At 37.8% G+C, this 15610-nt stretch overlaps 1 protein-coding gene across 1 annotated transcript in view; it reads right to left on the reverse strand.

The window, feature by feature from the left end:
• The window catches only part of GAD2 (glutamate decarboxylase 2), a 135540-nt gene extending 120349 nt beyond the window's left edge, over nt 1-15191 (reverse strand). The window contains exons 1-4 of the mRNA XM_073581768.1: nt 14654-15191; nt 13498-13557; nt 13223-13372; nt 12415-12648 (exon numbers count right to left, since the gene is read on the reverse strand). Of these exons, the coding sequence (XP_073437869.1) occupies nt 12415-12648; nt 13223-13372; nt 13498-13557; nt 14654-14729 (520 nt within the window). The 5' untranslated portion in view covers nt 14730-15191. The remainder of the gene's footprint in view (nt 1-12414; nt 12649-13222; nt 13373-13497; nt 13558-14653) is intronic.
• Between the last annotated feature and the right edge of the window lie 419 nt (nt 15192-15610).

Consider the following 15610-nt stretch of genomic DNA (forward strand, 5'->3'; position numbering starts at 1 on the left):
TGACGTGAGCAGTCACGTGGTGGGATTCAATGAATACTACGGACCAATTCCTTCCTACCGGTTTCAGAAGTACACAGCTTCCTTCATCATGAAGGAATCCCATATTCATTGAATCCCACCACGTGACTGCTCACGTCACGAAGGTCCTGCAGCTATCCAGCAGCCGATGGCACCACGCTGTGCATTGTGCTGCGAAGAACGCTGGCGCTCCGTGGGAACAGTGAGTAATCTAAGAGACTGTCACCGGCCGGGACAGTTCTCTATTAAACTATTTATGGAAGTGACTTACTCCACTCTACCCTTCAGCGACTTTATTGTGCATGCGGCAAGGACAGTTCTATATTAATCCTCCTAGCAATGGAACTCTGATTCGGTTGAGCTTGGAGGAAATGGTTGCAGTCTTCTCCTTGTCCTGTGACTATAGCTCCGTGATAGACACAATTAAGGTAGAGTGAAAAGGGGTGATTTTTTGAAGTTTTTTCTATGGGACCTATTTATATTACAGAATTATAGGTTGTGTTTTGTTTTCTATGTTTATATTTTACATATTTGTTCATCCTCTTTGATTTAATTCCCTGCAATCTAATTAGGATTGGGGTAATTTATTGCTCTATTAATAAGTCCGATTCTAGGGGAGTGTGGATATTTCAGCGCAGACACATCTTAACAATTTCCTATTATAATTTACAACAGTGTGGTGTGTTGTCCTGTCGTGCGGCGGGTATCCATACAGGAACACTAGCGCCCCCAAATATTTTCTTTTAAATTTTTAGAGATGAGCGAACATGCTCAAAATTTTTTATCAGAGAAAATGACCAGAAAAAGACCTGGTTTGGGATCGATCAATTGGTCACAATTGTGGCTCTCATGGACAGGCATCTTCTATTATTTACAAGTGTATATTTGGTATTTTGCTTTTTATCACATTTTTCTGATCTTCTAAACATGCAATTAAGACAATTAAAACTTGCAAACAATCCTAATTTTATATGTACCCCACTCTGGCTACATGTTGTGCGGAACATCAGGCTGGGACAATTCTATCACATATTCAGCATCTGCTGTTTTTCATGAAACTCTATTTCTGTTTATTTTCACTGCTGATTACATTGAAATTGATTTCTACACTAGACATATAGCAGAATATAACCATCTCAGACAAGACAATGTGAGGCTAGTTCTTTATCTTATTTAACTTCATGAACAGGATTGCCAACTTGATTTTTTTATTTTTTTCTGGAGGGCTTATCAAAAAAATCAAGCCCAGACAATATTTTTTACAGGGAGATTGGGAAACCATAAGAAATCATTATGATTATAAGTGATCCATGTCTACAGCCCATAATTCTTACATGAAATTATGATAAATACAGTCATAATAATTTGTATAAGTTTCTTTAGCTTCAAATTGGTTACAGACGCATTATATTATTTTTTACTGACAGGGCAAAGAAAGTGCTCAATTTTTACAGACTGTCCAATAATTTCTGGACAGTTGGCGACCCTGTTCGTAAATTTTGAGGGGAAAGGAGAGCGACTCTTCTTTAGCAGATGTATTGTCTGTGAAGCATCAATGTCGCCTAAAGGGGTTTGTCGCTACTTTTTTATTTGTAGGCTAGCAATATCTGATCGGTGGGGGGTGCAACATCGGTACTGCAGATTTAAATGAGTAAGGGGTGGATCTGTAGTACCCGGCCACAGGATCTATAGTTTTGAGGGAACTGCTATGTTCCAGCAATAATGGAGAATCTCTGACTGGTGCAGGAACAACTGATCGATCGGGCGTGCTGGGTGTTGATCAAAGATTGATGGACGATTTCCTGAGGATAGGCTGTCAATAAAAAAACTAGTGATTCAAATTTATTCAATGTGAATCAAACGTTCAATATCATACTCTGAAGTCTCTCCAGAACCCAGAGCATATGGTAATAAGTACATCAAAATGTAATTAAGATACCCTTCTTGCCAGGGCCGGACTGGCCATCTGGCAATTCTGGCAAATGCCAGAAGGGCCTGTCTGGTCGTGGGCTGCTTTGTCTGCTATGTTGTTAACAGAATCGGTGTTCTCAAGACACCCATACTGTTATGAGTTGTGACGGAGTACAAAGTCGCTGATTCCGTTACTTTCCCCAGCAGGCCACGGGTATCATTAGAGATATTGGTCTTGTAGTAAATCTTGCTTTCCTCCATCCAGGGTAATATTAGTAGTGATATATCCCACCTGGTGCTTGGGGACGGGGATATCATGGGCCTGTGAGATTTCAAATGCCAGGGCTGAATTTCAGCCCCAGTTTGTACCTGCTTCCTGTCGTGTCTGGTTACTGATGCAGTCTCTATAAAGTCATCTGGTTACTACTATGCCTCTTGCGGCATCATGCTGTGCAATGCCTGCAGGGCCTAGTCCATACCAGAAACATCAAAGATGCCTTTGAAGAGACCAAAGAGGAAGACTCAAATCAAGTCAAAATCCTGTTCAGCATGGTGGCTCAGTGGTTAGCACCATAGCTTTGCAGCTCTTGGGTCCTGAGATCAAGTGTCACCAAGGACAAAATCTGCGATGAGTTTTTATGTTCTCCCTGTGCTTGCATGGGTTTCCTCCAGGTTCTCCTGTTTCCTCCCACACTCCAAATACAGTGGGGAAAAAATTATTTAGCCAGCCACCAATTATGCAAGTCCTCCCACTGAAAAAAGATGAGAGGCCTGTAATTGACATCATAGGTAGACCACAACTATGTGAGTCGAAATGAGAAAACAAATCCAGAAAATCACCTTGTCTGATTTGACAAGATTTATTTTGCAAATTATGGTGGAAAATAAGTTTTTGGTCATTAACAAAAGTTCATCTCAATATTTTGTTATATATCCTTTGTTGGCAATAACAGAGGTCAAACGTTTTCTGTAAATCTTCACAAGCTTGGCACACACTGTTGGTGGTATGTTGGCCCATTCCTCCATACAGATCTCTTCTAGAGCAGTGATGGTTTGGGCCTGTCGCTGGGCAACACGGACTTTCAAATCCCTCCAAAGGTCTTCTATAGGGTTGAGATCTGGAGACTGACTAGGCCACTCCAGGACCTTCATATACTTATAAGAAGCCACTCCTTCATTGCCCTGGCGGTGTGCTTGGGATGATTATCATGCTGAAAAACCCATCCACATTTCATCTTCAATGCCCTTGCTGATGGAAGGAGGTTTGCACTCAAAATCTCACGATACATGGCCCCATTCATTCTTTCACGTTCCCGGATCAGTCGGCCTGGTCCCTTTGCAGAGAAACAGCTCCAAGGCATGATGTTGCCACTCCCATGCTTCACAGTAGGTATGGTGTTCTTTGGATGCAACTCAGCATTCTGTCTCCTCCAAACACGACAATCTTTGTTTCTACCAAACAGTTCTACTTTGGTTTCATCAGACCATATGACATTCTCCCAATACTCTTCTGGATAATCCAAATGCTCTCTAACAGACTTCAAACGGGCCTGGACATGTACTGACTTTAGCAGAAGGGCACATCTGACACCTCAGAATCTGAGTCCCTGGCGGCATAGTGTGTTACTAATGGTAGCCTTTGTTATGATGGTTCCAGCTCTATGCAGGTCACTCACTAGGTCCCTCCATGTGGTTATGGGATTTTTGCTCACCGTTCTTGTGATCATTTTGACCCCACGGGGTGAGATCTTGCGTAGAGCCCCAGATCGAGGGAGTTTATCAGTGGTCTTGTATGTCTTCCATTTTCATATGATTGCTCCTACAGTTGATTTCATCGCACCAAGCTGCTGGCCTATTGCAGATTCAGTCTTTCCAGCCTGGTGCAGGGCTACAATTTTGTTTCTGGTGTCCTTCGACAGTTCTTTGGTCTTCATCATAGTGGAGTTTGGAGTCAGACTGTTTGAGGTTGTGGACAGGTGTCTTTTATACTGATAATAAACAGGTGCCATTACTACAGGTAAGGAGTGGAGTACAGAGGAGCCTCCTAAAGAAGAAGTTACAGGTCTGTGAGAGACAGAAATCTTGCATGTTTTTATGTGACCAAATACTTATTTTCCACCATAATTTGCAAAATTAATCTTGCCAAATCAGTCAAGGTGATTTTCTGGATTTGTCTTCTCAATTTGACTCTCATAGTTGTGGTCTACCTATGATGTCAATTACAGGCCTTTCTTATCATTTTAAGTGGGAGAACTTGCACAATTGGACAATTGGTGGCTGACTAAATACTTTTTTTCCCCACTGTACAAAATGATAGGGAATCTAGATTGTGAGCGCCAATGGGAACAGTGATGATGTCTGTAAAGCTCTGTGGATTTAATGGCCATATGTAAGTGAGTACAATAAAGAAATAAATATCCTGACATCTAAAGAGCCTTTCAACGTGACCTGGGATATTAGCCAAGGCAGGGGCTTGAGCTACATGCCCCTCATCAATGTAGAGCAGGGTTAGGCTGGTTGAAGGACTGTAATGTGTGATTGAGCATGGCGTATTGATTAAATAAGGTCTTTATGTTATTTATTTATTTTTACATTTTGATAGATTATGTGATGAGGCATTGATCCAAGGAACCAATCTGATTGTTGTGTGGTCAGGAAGAAATTTCCCCCCTAATATGTATATATTAGCGTCTGTCCCACGGGGTTTTAGCCTTCTTCTTGATCACCGTTTTAAATTATAGGCTGAATTTGATGGACTTAAGTCTACCTTCACTATCATTGCTATTTATATTTAAAAATATTGATAATAATAATAATAGCGCAAACACAAAAATCTTGTAATTTTTACCCTGGCCAATAGAAGAGCTAGAAGAAAACTTCCTGTTCTGTACAGAAGACTTTTCAGCGGTTTCATTATCATGACAGGCAGGATTAAACTGAAAGGTAACACCTCTATATACAGTTATACAGAAGATAATGAATGGTCCACCATTGACAATAGTTGATGTGACAGCTCACCTATTCCTCCTTCCTGCACAAAAACCTTTTCCAAGATTACATCATGCATGATAAAAAATAGAATAATTTCCTTCATCTAATTCTAGGCATAGAAAGGTGGGCCTACAAAAATAGAAAATAAAGGTGTATGATACTATTGTTTCCAAGTTTTGAGGATGGAACCATTGAAAAAAATATTGACCTAAAAAAATGCACAAAAAAGATTCCTTCCATTAATCTCCATGTTTTCTTTATTCATATATTATTTCATGCTATAATTAAACTGAGAAATATAGAAAGAAATAATCTCTGTGTGCGCCAGGAGTTCAGCCTTGTCCATTCTGCTCCACCTCACTGTCCTGTGTGTAGATACAGTGGCATGTAAAAGTTTGGGCACCCCTGGTCAAAATTACTGTTATTGGGAACAGTTAAGCAAGTTGAAAATGAAACGATCTCTAAAAGGATTACAGTTAAGGATGACACATTTGCATTGTGTTTTAGGCCAACATTATATCTAATTTCATCTTTTACATTATAAAAATTACAAAAATGAAAATTGGCCTATGCAAAAGTTTTGTTAGTACCTAGTAGCACCCCCTTTTGAAAGTATCACAGCTTGTAAACGCTTTTTGTAGCAGCCAAGAGTCTTTCAATTCTTGTTTGAATGATTTTCATCTATTCTTCCTTGGAACATTCTTCCTGTTCTGTGAGATTTCTGGGTCCTCTTGCATCCTCTGCTATTTTGAGGTCTAACTACAGATTTTCAATGATGTTCAGGTCAGAGGACTATGAGGGCCATTGTAAAACCTTCGCCTTGCATCTTTTGAAGTCGTCTATTGTGGATTTTGATGTGTGTTTAGGATCATTATCCATTTGTAGAATCCATCCTCTTCTCAACTTCAGCTTTTTATAGATGGTGTTTTGTGTGCATCAAGAATTTGTTGAAATTTCATTTAATCCATTCTTCGTTCTGTCCGTAAAATGTTCCCCGTGCCGTTGGCTGCCACACAACCCCAAACCATGATTGATCTTTCCCCGTGCTTAATGGTTCGTGAGATGTTCTTTTCCTGAAACTCTGTGCTCTTTTTATCTCCACACATACCTTTGATCATTGTGGCCAAAGAGTTCACAGGACTGACTCCAAAATGCATTAGGTTGGTTTAGATATTTTTTTGCATACTTCTGAAGCTGAATTTTATGGTGAGGACGCAGGAGGGTTTTTTTTTCTGATGACTCTTCCATGAAGGCCATATTTGTGCAGGTGTCTATGAACAGCAGAACAATGTACCACAACTCCAGAGTCTACAAAATCTTTCTAAAGGTCTTTTGCAGTCAAGCGGGGGTTATGATTTGCCTCTCTAGCATTCCTACGAGCAGCTCTCGCTGAAATTTTGCTTGATTTTCCAGACCTTATCTTGACCTCCACTGTTCCTCTTAACTGCTATTTCTTAATTAAATTTTGAACTGAGGAAAAGGCAAGTTGAAAATGATTTGCTATCTTCTTATAGCCTTCTCCTGCTTTGTGGGCCTTCACCATTTTCATTTTCAGAGTGCTAGGCAGCTGAATATAAGAACACATGGCTGCTGTTGTGTGGCACAAGGCTAGAGGAGGCTGGGTTTTTATAAAGCTGGGAAATTTGTATCACTTGGCCTTTCCTAATGATCATAAATGAACAAGTCATAATCCTAATAGGGTAATTAAGATCTGAAATCTTGGTTAAAGTTATCTGAGCACACAAACCTCCAAGGGTGCCCAAACTGTTGCATCGGCCCATTATCCTATTTGCAATTTTTAAAAATAAAAAAATGACTATATGTATATATATTTTTTGCCTAAAATACAAAGGAAATGTGTCATCTTTAACTTTAGGCCTTTTAGAGATAATTTCATCTTACACTTGCTTAACTGTTCACAATAATGGTAATTTTGACCAGGGGTGCCCAAACTCCACATGCCACTGTTTACGAGAACTGGCTGCAGCAGAAGCCTCCCCCCAGTATGCTGTCTGCAGTAAGACAATAAAACACTAAGCCATGCCCCCTTGGGAAATTCCAGAAAAAGCTGGGACTGTTAAATGGGAGTTTATCCCATGTGCTCTGCAAGATGTTTACAAATCTATTTCAGGATTATATAGAAAATTCTACAAAATTTTAGCGTCAGTCACCTTATGGGAAATATGTGAAAATATGCAAAACACAAGCCGCGGAAACACCATCACATGATTCTCAACGCAAGCAATGACTAGCCAGGTCTTTCCCCGGGAAGGAACAACCACGGGAAGGGCAGTCTCCAATAAAGGAAACCACCTATGCCAAAACATGGTATCCATCCACAGACAGCTGTTTCGGGGTATTGCCCCTCATCAGTGTGGAGTAGGAAACTGGCCAGTAGGAGCAATGCCTAGTAGAAGACTGTGAAAAATGAGGATGAATGAACTCATGGAGATCAACATCCAACACTGCGGAGACACCATCACATGTTTCTCAATGCAGTGATTCTAGAGCAAAGCCCCCATCCCTTATGGGAACTATGTAAAAATATACAAAACACAAGCCGCGGAGACACCATCACATGTTTCTCAACACAAGCAATGACTAGCCAGGTCTTTCCTCGGGAAGGAACAACCACGGGAAGGACAACCTACTGGCCAGTTTCCTACTCCACACTGATGAGGGGCAATATCCCGAAACAGCTGTCAGTGGATGGATACCACGTTTTGGCATAGGTGGTTTCCTTTATTGGAGACTGCCCTACCCGTGGTTGTTCCTTCCTGGGAAAAGACCTGGCTAGTCATTGCTTGCGTTGAGAAACATGTGATGGTGTCTCCGCAGTGTTGGATGTTGATCTCCATGAGTTCATTCATCCTCATTTTTCACAGTCTTCTACTAGGTATTGCTCCTACTGGCCAGTTTCCTATTCCACACTGATGAGGGGCAATACACCAAAACAGCTGTCTGTGGATGGATACCATGTTTTGGCATAGGTGGTTTCCTTCATTGGAGACTGCCCTTCCCGTGGTTGTTCCTTCCCAGGTAAAGACCTGGCTAGTCATTGCTTGCGTTGAGAAACATGTGATGGTGTCTCCGCGGCTTGTGTTTTGCATATTTTTACTATCCTGTAGATAGACGGAAAAGAGAAAAAAAGTTTGTCTGGCCACCAATATGAGAAAAACATGCACTTTATGCATTGGGCGATGCATGGACCCTCCGGGCCACTGTTCTCAAAAAGGAACAAATTAGTTAAAAGGTATTGTGATCCAACACTGCAAAAAGGTAGTTACAAAACAGTCTTTATTAAACAAACATCTACATAAGATAGATTAAAATGGTTACGAAAATAGAAGAATCAAACAGGCTTACGCGTTTCGGACTGCTAAGAGGCCTTAGTCATTGAAATACTTGACCGAAATGCATAAGCCTGCGTGACTTGTCTTTTTCGTGGATTTTTTATCCATCTTATTGAGTTGTTTGTTACCAATTATTTCTATGACTAAGGTCTCTTAGAAATCCAAAATGCGTCAGTCTCTTTTACTTGTCTTTTTTATATTTTTATTTATATATGTTATAGAGATGGGTTTTTTTAACTACATTTTTGTGGTGCTGGATCACAATACTTTTCTACTAATATCCTGTAGATAGGTTGTTAAATATTTATGTGTGGACAACTCCTTTAATATTAAGGTTTCACTGCGGTGTCTGGATAGTGGGGAATATAACATTAGTAACACGCTGGACTATGCTTTATGCTTATATTATTGCCATAGAAAAATCTGCAGTGGACAATACGTTGTTATAATGGATAGCATATTTGCATCTCTTTTCAGTCCAGTTTTTTTCTCCATACTACAGAGCTGCTATACACAACATTGATTCATATATAGTATCTTGGTATTAAAGGAAATCTGCAAGCAGTTTTTTGCTACTCCATTTGAGAACAGCATGATGTAGGGGCAGAGACCCTGATTCCCGTGATGTTTCACTTACTTGACTGCTTGCGAAAATTTTGGTAAAATCAGTTTTTCTGCTACAGATGTAGGAGTGCTCTATCTAAATGTTGAGCGCTGTCTAAATCCTGCCCACACCACTGATTGGCTACTTCCTGTGTACACTGCGCATATGCAGAAAGCTGCCAGTCACTGATGGGGCTGGGTTATAAAGAGCTTATGAATATGAAGGACCACATGGCAGATGTTTTACAATCCTTCAGTCATAATATTTTACTGATATAATTATGATTTAATAAAAATCTACAGCCCAGTAAGTGAAAGATCACTGTATTCAGGGTCTCTGTCTCTACATCATGCTACTCTCAGTCTCAGATTAAGTGGCAAATATCTGGAGATATATTTCTTTTAAAAATATTTTACGATTCAAACACTTTTATGCCCCAAAAATGGCAAAAGTGTTCTAGATGTGATACATTTATAGGCTAACCAGAAGAATTATGCTCCCAGACAACAGCTAAAAGCTTGCAAATATAATATTTGGTTAGCCAATAAAGATGTCACTCCTAGACTACTTTAGGCATAAAACTATTTATAATGATTTTTGCTGGCTAACACGGTACGGGGCGGCATGGTGGCTCAGTGGTTAGCATTGCAGCGCTGGGGTCCTGGGCTCAAATCCCACCAAGGACAACATCTGCAAGGAGTTTGTATGTTCTCCCCGTGTTTGCGTGGGTTTCCTCCGGGGTCTCCGGTTTCCTCCCACATTCAAAAGACAAACTGATAGGGAATTTAGATTGTGAGCCCCATCGGGGACAGTGATGATATTGTGTGCAAACTGTAAAGCGCTGCGGAATATGTTAGCGCTATATAAAAGTAAAGATTATTATTATATAATTTTTCATTATACATCATAAATGTGTTTTACAGAACATTAACAACAAAACTGCAGTACCACTCCTATCCAGCGGGGGCAGAGGAGATATTTACATTACTTTCTTTCAACTGCACAAAAAGGTGAGATAGTTTGTAGGTCACTTATATACTGTAAAACAACAAAAATATATCTACCATAGATCTTTTACAATCAGTTTTGATGATTATTCATAGCTAGCTAATTACATAAAAGCATCATAGTATAGCAAAAATGAAAAATGAGTCAATCAATGAAATAAAGAATAAATATATATATATATATATGCATCTGATACATGTAATAGTTAGAACAATTAATTTTCTTTGGTCATCATTTGGGCACCTGGATCTAAATCATTAGTAAACTAGATGATTGTCTATAATTACAGCACCATTAACAATTTCACAAAACACCTGCAAGAAAAAAAAATATGTCCAATTTTCTCGGTTGGAAGCCATTTTCTCCATACACACCCATCTATAGACACAAAGATGTTATGGTTTTTCTACATTACATCATATAGGAACGAGAAAATGGCCGTGCTTCCCAAAGAGCATGAGCAAAAGCCGGGGCTATCCCATGAGCAAAAGCCGGGGCTATCCCATGAGCAAAAGCCGGGGCTATCCCATGAGCAAAAGCCGGGGCTATCTAACTTCTTTTTCTAATGCGGTTTGTGATTAAAATAAGGATCTCTCTCAGATTTCTGCCTGAAATGAGGGAAACTGCCATTGTAAAAGCTGGTACAAAGCATTGGCTGTTACACACGGGTGAATAAATGGGTCACAGATGACAGCTTCAGCCTCAGAAAAAAATGATCATTGGACACAGTCATAGAGTCTACCGTGAAAAACACATAAACTGCAACTAAATCTATATCTAATATATACAATTAATAAAAAAAAAAATCCAATAGTGACTTTGTTATTAGAGGTTAAACAGGAGTATTATAATAGAAAATTAAAAAAAGCTTCATAATATAAGAAAATACTATATATATATATATATATATATATATAAATAATTATATACCATATATGTATATTTATATCTATCTATCTATGATCTATCTATCTATCTATCTATCTACCTATCTCTATATATAGATGGATAGATAGATAATAGATAGATGATAGATAGATAGATAGATAGATAATAGATAGATAGATAGATAGATAATAGATAGATGATAGATAATAGATAGATAGATAATAGATAGATGATTGATAGATAATAGATAGATGATAGATAGATATATAATAGATAGATAGATAATAGATAGATAGATAATAGATAAATGATAGATAATAGATAGATAATAGATAGATCGATACATAATAGATAGATAGATAGATAATAGATAGATACATAATAGATAGATAATAGATAGATGATAGATAATAGATAGATATATAATAGATAGATAGATAGATAGATAATAGATAGATGATAGATAATAGATAGATATATAATAGATAGATGATTGATAGATAATAGATAGATGATAGATAATAGATAGATATATAATAGATAGATAGATAGATAGATAATAGATAGATAGATAATAGATAAATGATAGATAATAGATAGATCGATAGATAATAGATAGATAGATAGATAATAGATAGATACATAATAGATAGATAATAGATAGATGATAGATAGATATTGCAAAAATAAAGTTATTGTATGATCATCACTCAACCTCTAAATTGAACTTATAATGTGAGCTATATTTTATTGCAAACATTAAAGCAGTATATGAGAATTATGGGCTAAGAAAAAAAAGAAAAGCAAATAAAGAAAAATGTTTGTATTCTCGGATTAGAAACGACAAAAATATAAATATAAAAAATATCAAATATAAATATAAAAACATCTACAAAATCAGAATAAAACTATAAATTATTATCAAGGGACAAGAAAAAATATACGGTAATCTAAAAGGAAACCATTCTAAAAAATACACATGCATTTAATTTTAGGGATTCCTTAAAATATAAACAATGTGAAACAAGACACTAACAATGTATTCAAATGCACAAAATAACATACAAATATGAAAACTAAAAAGGAAATTTGTGAAAAGCCATAAAAAAATGTAGGTAAATATTTGATCTTTTAAAATAATAAAAAATATAAAAAATAGAGCTGATAAAGTAAAGATTGAGGATTGGAAATATTGTTTTCTTTTGCTTTTTTTTCAATTTTCAACATTTCTTCAAAAATATCATTTTATTCCTCAGTAAAGAAGAGAAATGGGAGGATAAGCCTAAATGACTGCAGATAATGAGTTCACCAGACTGAAACATTGCTGTCTTTTTGATCTGTGTACTTGAAGAAGAAGAAGAGCCCTTTGGAGAAAATCATCTGCAATCTCATAAATCGCATAGCGCATGTTTAAATTTTCACTTCATGGAGCAGAATGATAAAAACGTTACTGTTTCACCGACAAAAGTCGAGAGAGCTTCAATAGAATCCCAAAAATTCATAGTTTATTATTAACATTTTTTTTTTATATTTTTCGTTTTATGCCCAAGAAAACGAATTTTGCTCAGTTTAAGCTCTAAAAAAGAAAAAGTCAAACAAACATAGAAGTATAAAGGTGTTATGGAGAAGCGGCCACATTACCTGTCTTAATCGCATACTTTAAGGCAGTCTTGCAGTTAAGAAGGATTCCTTCCAAATTCTGCGGTTGCTCTGACAATTCCCAGTTATATTCCTGAAGCAGCTCATTTGGATAGTGAAAATCAATCACTTTGGTAGACCTGTCAAAGGTATTGACTATATACTGTAATAAAATGTCTATAACTTCTTGCAGGAACCGCAGGGTTTCTGGTTCTCCATTTTTTGCAGGTAAGAGGTCTAGAAAAATTTGGGGAAAAAAGATGTGATTTTAGGACAAATTTTCTTTTCTCCTGTCCTACAATTATATTTTATTTCTGGCCTAATTTTGTAGGTAAAATAAACACGATTTAATTACAACATCGCAGCGCGCTTAATTTTTGTATATAATTCTTTAAATATTTATATAATTATATATGTAAAAAATATTAACGTTTTCTAACATTTATTGCAAAGGAATATGTGTGATAAATTATGTATGTGTGGCTTATAAATGGCATATGATAAAATAAACCCTATTGAACGGATAATGACCGGGTGTTAGAATTATATTATGATGAGTGCAATGAGTGTAAAAATTATTTTCTAAATTTATGTTGATTGAAAAAAATCAATACTTGTGTCATTTTCTCAAAATCTATCCATTGTTCTGTCTGTCGGTCTATTTGTCTGTTTTCTCGAAGTAGTGAAATGTTATCTAAATGGAAGGTATTCATGTGGAAAATACAATACAAATATAATCACTTTTGTGAGGAAAAATTTATTGATGATGATACATATTTAAAAATGTAAAAATCCCCCCCTACCCCCATACCTGTTGAGTACAATAAGGAGAAGTTGAATTCGCCCTTCTCACAGCTGTAGGAATTCTTGTCATAGTTGGAAGCAATTCCTTTGTCACCAGGACACATTTCCTCTTTGTTGGCAACGTCTGATGATTTTTCCCCTTCTCCATAAAGCAAAGCTGGATAAGAAGATGTAAAACAGGTCAAGTATTGGAAACTCATAATAACTCATAACTAATAACTGATAGTAATGTTTAGTTGGAGAATAAAATGATAGGAAACTAGGAGAATTTTTCATACTCACCAGATAATTTTGAGCTGATTCCTCCTGTAAATTTCTGAGCAACTTGGCACCAGGCTTTTGCTAGAATGAAAAGAAAAATAACAAAATGCCGTAATATCTGTTATTTAAAACATCTGTCTATCCCATATCTATCTATCTATTATCTATCTATCCCATATCTATCTATTTATCTATCTATTATCTATCTATCTATCTATCTATCTATCTATCTTTCTGATTCCTTTCTTTCACTTCCTTTCCTTCTTTCCTACTATTTCTTTTTCTTTCTCTTTCTTTTTTCTTTAATTCTTTCATTTTCTTTTCTTCCTTTAGTTTTTGCGTCCTTCAGTTTTTCCTTGCACCCTTCTTTCCTTTCCACTCTTCCTTTCATTTTTTCTTTCTTTTCTTTCTTCCTTCCTTCATTCATTCCTAACTTCCTTACTTCCTTTCTTATTTCCTTCCGTTTTTTTCCTCCCTTCCTTCTATCTTTCCTGCCTTTCTTTTCCTTCTTTCCATTCATCCTTCCTTTCTTTTCCTTCCTTCCTTTGTTCCTTCCTTTCTTCCCTCCTTTCTTCCCTTAATTCCTTCTTTCCTTTCTCTTCATTGCTTCTTTCCTTCCTTTCTTTTCCTTCCTTTCTTCCCCTAATTCCTTCTTTCCTTCCTTTCTTTTCCTTATTTCTTTTCCTTCCTTCTTTCCTTCCATCTTTCTGTCCTTTCTTTTCCTTCCTCCTTTCCTTCCTTTCTTTTCCTTCCTTCCTTCCTTCCTTCTTTCTTTCCTTCTTTTCCTTCCTTCTTTCCTTCCTTCTTTCCTTCCTTCCTTCTTTCCTTGCTTTCTTTTCCTTCCTTCCTTTTTTCCTTCCTTTCTTCCCTCCTTTCTTTCCTTAATTCCTTCTTTCCTTTCTTTCTTTTCCTCCATTCTTTTCCTTCCTTCTTTTCTTTCTTTTCCTTCCTCCTTTTCTTTCTTTTCCTTCCTTCTTTTCTTTCTTTTCCTTCCTCCTTTTCTTTCTTTTCCTTCCTTCTTTTCTTTCTTTTCCTTCCTTCCTCTTTCCCTATTCTGTAACCACCCTCTTATCCATATTTAACTAAGATCCTTTTCAGTGAATGACTGCCTCAGCTGTACCCAATTATTGGATCACACTGGCTTAGTACATACATGTGCTTTACATGCCCCCCTTACCTGTTCCTGGGTTGTCAGATTCACTGTTTGCCTCTTCAGCCCCAAAAGACCAAAAGCCAGAGCCGGGAGATGCCATCCCGACCCCTGAAATCACCAGCAAAGGTTGGCAGCCAGGTGATGGGAAGGTTGCTGCTGAATAGCTTGGAAATGAGCATAGAAAGTAACAGAAAACAAGTGGAGCTCGGTGTCTTGTGTGAGGCTATTAGTAGCAATGTGCAATAATAAAGGCGACCTGAAGAAATCTGTAGATTCAATGGCGACTCCGGAGAGTAGCAAAGTGCAGGCAAGTGATCTGCCGGTCTGTAGGGTGCTGTCTATGGGGAGCTGTCACCGGTGCTGAACCTGGCAGTGAGCTGCAGACCCGCTAGAGCCGCTGTCTATGTGGAGCTGTCCATGGTGCTAGTGCCTGTCTCTGCTAAAATCTGACAACTACAAGCTCAGAAGCTTTACACCCTTGTGGGAAACAGACCAGATCTTCCCCCCTCCCCGAGCACTGTCATCTACCTATGGCTGAGCAGCACTGTCTTTTCCGATAGCATACTTCTGGGACAAATGACATGGAAAAACTGGAACAGCAATTACATGACACTGCAAGACGTCACCCTGACATCATTCTTCGGAAAAAAAAAGGAAAATGCCCATTGTTAAGATCTGGTAACATTGACTTTGGGGTCCACTGTTCAGCTGCATGAAAATTTTATATTACCCTCATTCACAGATTTTCCTCTTCTCCTGTATTACAATGAACAGGTTAGCTTGATAAATGAATGACGAGATGCCGCCCTTCTCTGTAGACAGTGAATCAAGTGTATTGTACCAACTACTGCTTATACAGGTGGGATTGGAGGTGACTTCTGGAGAGTGGCCCTCCGGGTGATTTACCTGCTCCCCCGAGGGCCAGTCTGAGCCTGCCCAGAATTCTGGCTTACATGCTGTGAATCACAAGACAGTTTTGTC

Source organism: Dendrobates tinctorius, unplaced genomic scaffold (genome assembly GCF_039654945.1).
Source record: "Dendrobates tinctorius isolate UK_male_01 unplaced genomic scaffold, ASM3965494v1 ptg000070l, whole genome shotgun sequence".
NCBI classification, from domain to species: Eukaryota; Metazoa; Chordata; class Amphibia; order Anura; family Dendrobatidae; genus Dendrobates; species Dendrobates tinctorius.